This window comes from Gymnoscopelus braueri, assembly GCF_963280865.1.
Source record: "Gymnoscopelus braueri genome assembly, chromosome: 23".
NCBI lineage: Eukaryota > Metazoa > Chordata > Actinopteri > Myctophiformes > Myctophidae > Gymnoscopelus > Gymnoscopelus braueri.
The window spans coordinates 11,517,594-11,525,529 of NC_137625.1; the positions used below are offsets into that span (position 1 = coordinate 11,517,594).

Consider the following 7,936-nt stretch of genomic DNA (forward strand, 5'->3'; position numbering starts at 1 on the left):
TGTGCAAGTTCAGATCAATTGCTCAACCCATTGAGGGAGAAAAATTAGGATTAGAGAAACTGACCGACCGACAGACTGACTAACGGACAGAGGTTTCCTTAATATATAACAGGATAGTGAAAAGAGACGAAAGTCATGGATATTCTGGATATAGAAAAGCAATAGACCCTATAGCTATTGCACCCAACCATAATTTCCTTTATACAAAGTAGTCAGCAATGGAGATTCCGCACATCAATGTCCCAGGGCTAGAAAGCCTAAAAATCAGACCACATGCTGAGCTCTAATGCAAAAAATATTGTCTTTAATTAACTGTGACAAAACAACAAGTGAAATAAACAGTCGGTTGACGGTCCTTGACTATCATAAGTGCTACTGAGTTCTCACAATAACAAAAATGTATTTAAAGACAAAGGCAAAATGCCCATACAAGGTGCAACCTATCAGTCAGAAAACATAAAACTGGCACATTCGCTGGACAGCAGGTGCAGGACCAACAATGGATTAAGGCAAGATAAAAAAAAAGAAGTCTGCACACTGTAACTTTCACAATCAAGGCTTTATTATAGATTAACGTTTCGACACTGTCTGAAGAAGACTCTGTGTCGAAACGTTAATCTATAATAAAGCCTTGACTGGGAGCTTTTGCAAAGTTACAGTGTGCAGACTTTTTTTTCTCCAACCTATCAGTCAACCTATCAATCAGCCAAACAGATGTCACCACAACTATACATCCACCCATTCACCCATGGCAAACAGGCGTTTCTACAGGACTAAAAGACTGAGTTACAAAATATATATAACATAATATGAAAACAAAAATGAAACAAGAAATAATTACTATATAACTTCATTATACAATGAAAAGCTATGTTTCCTGAGTGTGTCTCAAAATACACATACTGTAATTACATACTGTATATGAGTGTACCCCGCTGTAAGCAAAACATTACTTACAGAACATACAAATGAGACACAGATGTAAGAACACACAATAAACAGATGAAAAATTAAGACTTATTTTTGGCATTTGTGTAATTTATAGGTCTAGATCAGTGTAGAGAGACAGGAAACCAAGGGCAGATAGAGGAGAGAAAGGCGAGATAATCAGATTCGAACCCGGGTCCTCGCGCTCACAAATAACACCACGGTCACGGCACCCATGAAAACAAACAAACAAACCAACAAACAAGTTCTCCCACTGAAGTCAACATGGCAATCCAAAATATTTATAAAAACTCCTATAAACTATAAAAACAATGGTTTATATGCTACTTAAAGCAGTGTTAAAGTGAAAAACCTTGCAGTCTTCATGTGCTAATGGTCAATGGCCATGTGCAAGTTCAGATCAATTGCTCAACCCATTGAGGGAGAAAAATTAGGATTAGAGAAACTGACCGACCGACAGACTGACTAACGGACAGAGGTTTCCTTAATATATAACAGGATAGTGAAAAGAGACGAAAGTCATGGATATTCTGGATATAGAAAAGCAATAGACCCTATAGCTATTGCACCCAACTATAATTTCCTTTATACAAAGTAGTCAGCAATGGAGATTCCGCACATCAATGTCCCAGGGCTAGAAAGCCTAAAAATCAGACCACATGCTGAGCTCTAATGCAAAAAATATTGTCTTTAATTAACTGTGACAAAACAACAAGTGAAATAAACAGTCGGTTGACGGTCCTTGACTATCATAAGTGCTACTGAGTTCTCACAATAACAAAAATGTATTTAAAGACAAAGGCAAAATGCCCATACAAGGTGCAACCTATCAGTCAGAAAACATAAAACTGGCACATTCGCTGGACAGCAGGTGCAGGACCAACAATGGATTAAGGCAAGATAAAAAAAAAGAAGTCTGCACACTGTAACTTTCACAATCAAGGCTTTATTATAGATTAACGTTTCGACACTGTCTGAAGAAGACTCTGTGTCGAAACGTTAATCTATAATAAAGCCTTGACTGGGAGCTTTTGCAAAGTTACAGTGTGCAAACTTTTTTTTCTCCAACCTATCAATCAGCCAAACAGATGTCACCACAACTATACATCCACCCATTCACCCATGGCAAACAGGCGTTTCTACAGGACTAAAAGACTGAGTTACAAAATATATATAACATAATATGAAAACAAAAATGAAACAAGAAATAATTACTATATAACTTATACAATGAAAAGCTATGTTTCCTGAGTGTGTCTCAAAATACACATACTGTAATTACATACTGTATATGAGTGTACCCCGCTGTAAGCAAAACATTACTTACAGAACATACAAATGAGACACAGATGTAAGAACACAAAATAAACAGATGAAAAATTAAGACTTATTTTTGGCATTTGTGTAATTTATAGGTCTAGATCAGTGTAGAGAGACAGGAAACCAAGGGCAGATAGAGGAGAGAAAGGCGAGATAATCAGATTCGAACCCGGGTCCTCGCGCTCACAAATAACACCACGGTCACGGCACCCATGAAAACAAAAAACAAACCAACAAACAAGTTCTCCCCCTGAAGTCAACATGGCAATCCAAAACACTTATAAAAACTCCTAAACTATAAAAAACAATGGTTTATACGCTACTTAAAGCAGTGTAAACAAACCATTCAGCAGCATTGAGATTAAGGAAGACAGTTACACAGTGAAGGGGTTAAACCGCCCTTAGATTTTAGGCTGATTCAGACGTTGTCTGAAGTGTTCTCGTGGTGGGGAGAGTTAAGCAGCTCACTTATGTACTGCAAGTCGGAGCAAGGCTATGGACAGCCTTATGACGTGCTGTCAGCGTGCACAAGAAATACGACACTGATCCGCCTAGTAATATGAGAAATTTGCTGCGGACACACAAACACACACGTGTGCACGCACACCCACAAACACACACGCACGCACGCACACACACACACACACACACACACACACACACACACACACACACACACACACACACACACACACACACACACACACACACACACACACACACACACACACACACACACACACACAGGCAATTGCATGATATCCTGGCAGAGATAATTCACAGAATCTTAAAATGTATTCTGAACAATTGTATTTTTGTCTGGGCACACATAGGACAATAAGAGATTTATCATATTTTTGACAATGACATTGGGTGGATGGATGTCATGAGGTAGGTGGTGTGCTAGTGTCATCTCCCAGGCATCCACCAGGACAACATCCAGCCTCTTGAACATGGCTTTGAGCACCCTATCCAGCTGTAACGAGTACCAATCACTGTAAGTCAGACTCATATCACGATCCAGAGCCCTTGGGTTTGCGGTGCGAATCACCACCAGCGTTCCAGGTGCCCTCTTCAGGAGGTGTGTCACTGCCCGCCTAATGCCCCGTAGTCGGTTAATGTAGACCTCCACGGGGAAGGGGTCGAAATGGGCCCACACGCTGATAACCACGACAGTGTTGGTACCGCCAGCCAGGCCTTCTAGCTCATTAGCTACGTAACGCAGCTCATTGACTGGAACAACGGTGAAGCTGAGAGGAGGTCCGTGGCATCGATAGGTCAGCAAGGTGTTACGGCCGCTGTCCACTGCCATGTATGGCCCAACGTGCGGAGGACCATTTAGATTGATCTCCTTCAACTCTAGTCCAACAGGGGACAAAAAACATAGCCATGATAGTTAGGGTTAGACAAATACAGATAGCGGCCACTTGCCGAAAGGAGCATCTGTATTGAAAGGTAAGTGACGTAAATCCATATTTTGAAGACAAGTATTACATTTCCTTAAAGGGATGTTTCACTTTCAAACATGTTTGGGGTCATTTTAACGTCTACACTGATGAGTGTTTGTTCAATTACAGGGGTCTCCCTGTCTCTCCATCTCTTTAATATACTGAAAATACACACTCACCAATATCATCCAATCAGGAGAGAGTGCCCATTTATCAGATTCAATGTTATAGAGTTTCAGTTCCAATTTTGTCAGGTCATTTCTTTCTGACATTACTTCCAATTTCCCTTGTTTATCCTATATCCTGAATGAGTTCTCCTGATTAGTTAAAATCCTGACCTGACGTCTTTTCTGTTTACTAAAGAGCTGGAGAGACGAGACCCCTGTTACTGAATAAACACTCTATATAGTAATGATTACTATCAGAATATAGAGCTATTTAACACTTAATTATTCATCAACTTCTTCGTGTACTTCTTTTAGGTATTAACCATAATTAATAATACTAGACCATACCCGTAGGGGGATATGAGCACCCAAAGTGTGCAGTTTGGCTTATGCGGTGAGAACAGACAGTTTATCAGGGATCGAAAGTGAGTTTGTACTGTGTAGTGCAGTGGTTCTCAAACTTTTTCATGGCAAGGACCCCCAAATTGACACTTGTTAGCCCGCGGACCCCCATTTGAAAAGATATGCCAGGGACCCCCATAAGAGAAGATTTTTTTACGGCTGTAGCAGTGAATCGCAACCATTTTAATTTCAAGGACCCCCAGTTTGACATGCATTAGGGCTACGGACCCCCATTTAATGGCATTTCTATCCCTTGGACCCCAGTTTATATCGTAAAATGTATGTTAATTTAACTCTGAGAGTGTACAAATGGAACCAAATGGACCCGTTAGAGTCCATTTGGTTCCATTTGTACACTGTCAGAGTTACAGACCCATAAGGGTCCATTTGGTGCCTAATCTATCATTTAGCTGGGGACCCCCTGGAACTCCCTCAAGGACCCCTGGGGGTACCCGGACCCCACTTTGAGAACCAATGGTGTAGTGTGTACACACACACGCACATCCCGTCGTGGAGGAACAGAACACCCACAAACACCCGCGCATATAAAGATCTAACAGGCGGAGCCGTTCCCCGTCGGCCGTCGCCAACACACACACGCGCGTGCGAGCCGTCGCGAGCGCGCACAAACAAACACACACACACACACACACACACACACACCATGGTACATCGTCATGCGGCCCGTGGCCCGTCGCGAACACACACACACGGGCGTCGCGCAAACACAAATAATGTACATTGTGACACGTGCCTCCCCAACGTGCGTGCGCACGTGCGTGTCCACGCATACACGGCCGCGGACCGAAGTTGTGGTGCGATCCTCTCCCCCCCCACCCACACACACACCACGGAGGCAGCCACGAAATGTGGCTCTCTGGCGAGAGTGGGTGGGGTCTATGGTGTAGAAGCACGGTGTTGCCATGTTGTTCTATTGTAAGCGGTTTAGGGGCCATATTGGTGGTAGTGTGTTTTGGCGTTGGTTGTGAAAGTGCAGGTGGGTGTGGGGACGCGTTGTGAGCTTGTCGATCGGCTGTTTTCCAAGAGGCAAGGTATATGTGTGAAAGCGCTGCGTTTGGCCTTCTTTTCATAGACCTTGTTGCTTGTAGGGTTCGTTTCGTTTGGCCTTGTTTTCATAGACCTTGCTGCTTGTTTCGCGCGCGAAACCTGGCAACGACACATGCGCAGGTTGATCGGGCACAGACGACCCAAGACACCAAGACCGACAGAGGTTACTCAAATTATATGTAGGATTGCCTTCAACTGTGTTTACCTGTCAAAATGGCCACTGAATGGCCATTTAACTGGGGTCTATTTAATATTAAATATTAATTTTGCGAATTTCCCACACCGACCTTGCAACAAATATACCTAGTAATTTTATTTATTTCACAAATGTATGTTAAGTTTCAGTTTCGAGCGTCTACACGAACGTACTCCTACAGGCTGGGGGCGGCACCTGTCAGCGGGGAGTGTTGGGCGGGAGGAGTAGGACGAAGGCTCTACGTCCTCCTGGTGGGGGCTCCTTACTGGCAGGTGAGTCAGTAGGATACGACAGCAGTGACAACACAGAAATGTGTGTGGGGAGGAATTAATTGGCATAACTACTAAATTGGGGAGAAAAAGGGGTAAAAAATTATTGGCTACTATAAATGTATTAAAGAAAAAATAAAGTTTCAGTTTCAGTAAAACCTGTTACCTGGTAAAGTGTTCTTGAGGTAGTCAAACCACTGCCTGACAGTAGAGTCACCATACAAATGGACCATCTTGTCTTTCAAACACTGACTGATGGCAGAGGTGTCGTTGAACTGGCGAACGTTGATGCCAGTGAGGGCTCGCCACGCACCCTGGTAGTAATACCCAGAGGGTCCAGGCTTCACTCTGCTGCTCTTCACCTCTGGTTGGTCTAGAGCAAGTAAAATTGTTTCATTAAAAATTCAAGATTTATGATTTATTTGTCATAATAATTATAATAATAATTATAATAACTTCCAATTACATAGCACCTTTGAAAGAACCAGAGGATGCTTAACATCAACACGTTATATATTATATATAATATTCTAACATACTGTACTCAATAATAATGTGCAACTCTGTTTTGAATGCTCTAAATTGTGTACAGACTACGTATACAAAATATATTATAAATACTAAACAATCAATATTTAGAGAGAGAAGACAAAGGAAAGGATTAACTGAACAAATAATCACATTTTAGAAACATCCAAGGTATCGATAACCTCACTTCAGAAGGTGAACAGTAGTGGAGAAGAGACTTGAGATTATAACATATAGCGATATAATATTGTTATATTGTTGGCTTGTGCCTACAAAGATATGTTAACACCACAATAAACACATGTATAGCTCTCTACTTTGTTTTGGTTGTACTTTGATGCTGTCAATCCCCGAAGCATGTATGTGGACTTTAATGTTGACATTACTGTGGAAAAGAAGAGAAAAATAAATGTTTTAATTTACACAATTCCAACAGATAGTGTCATCTCGATTGATATTTTACATTTTGCACAGTGAAATATGGAGTGTTCATTCAGTTAAAATGTATAGCAAATTAACAAAATAAATGCATGTCAATGCATGACACCAAGCTAATGAGCCCTGGCGTCCCTATTTTGGGCATGTCATTATAGGCAGAAACTGCGGAGAATTGCGTAATAGCTATTTGTACAGGGCTTAAGAGGTTAACACACAACCACAAAGTTAAAAAGAAAAGTGGTTAAAATGCAAAGCAAATATCCAAGCACACATTTACGATCCCACAAAAAAAGGGCACGTAAAATAATTATATGGTGTTCACCTTTGAAAGAGCAGAGCTTCTTCACTGCTAATTTTTGTGTGATGGACACACCTCATATGGTTGATGCGATTGTCACAGCTCAGCATGTTAGGCTTATAGCAGTACCAGGGCTCCCCAGTGTTGAGGTTTGTATAGTTACAAAGTGTCTGCTGGCTTGATGGCAGACAAACATTACAAACTGTGTTCTCCGAGACTGAGCCTGAGCGGAACACACTCTGGAAGAACACCCTGCCTGGCTGTTCCCTCGTCAGTCTCCACAGCACAGTGACAGCTTCACTGGGGTGAACCAGTGTCACCTCCACCTGCGCACGGCCCTCCCAGAGTAAAGGGAAAACAGCAGAGTAGGACCCATTCAAGTGGTCCACCACCAGGCCTGCTACGCCCGCTTCAAGTGATGGATCATGCAACCGAGCAACCAAGAAATCACCCCCATAGTGTTTGGGCTGACCCTGAAAGTCATACATTTGAACAAGAGCGTTCAGCTGGTCCCCTACATGCCACTCTCTACCGCCCTCTGCTGGGAGGATAGTGAAGTGGCTGTGTGCAGGGTCACTGGTCTGCTTGAAGTGAGGAGCTTTATGAAAGTGTGGCGGTTTAGGCCAGTCGATGGATTCTAGAAGTACGTGTTCCTCCAGAGCATCCTCATGCGATAGGTTCTGATCCTGGCAGCTCCAGGGGCTGATATCGTGGTGAGGAGAGGAACATTCTGGGAGGGTGGAGGTTGAGGGGCTTTTAAATCTGGTCTGTTAGAGGGTTTGAAAACAGGATATTGTAAATATTAAGAAGGGTGACAATAAAACTTTTATTACATTTACATTCTGAAGCTAAGT

At 42.4% G+C, this 7,936-nt stretch overlaps 1 protein-coding gene across 6 annotated transcripts in view; it reads right to left on the reverse strand.

Annotated features, from left to right (window-relative positions):
* Positions 1-282: 282 nt before the first annotated feature.
* LOC308079488 (NXPE family member 3-like) overlaps positions 283-7,936 on the reverse strand; it is a 14,455-nt gene continuing 6,801 nt past the window's right edge. For 4 of the 6 annotated variants that reach the window (XM_080421007.1, XM_080421008.1, XM_080421009.1 and 1 more), the window contains 4 exons: positions 7,107-7,849; positions 6,664-6,731; positions 5,985-6,191; positions 1,979-3,627 (listed from right to left, as the gene is read on the reverse strand). In XM_080421007.1, coding sequence (XP_080277133.1) covers positions 3,056-3,627; positions 5,985-6,191; positions 6,664-6,731; positions 7,107-7,849 — 1,590 coding nt within the window. In that variant the 3' untranslated portion in view covers positions 1,979-3,055. Of the gene's footprint in view, positions 1,249-1,978; positions 3,628-5,984; positions 6,192-6,663; positions 6,732-7,106; positions 7,850-7,936 lie in introns of those variants that run through there. The other 2 variants (XR_013932613.1, XR_013932614.1) reach the window with 2 other exon arrangements.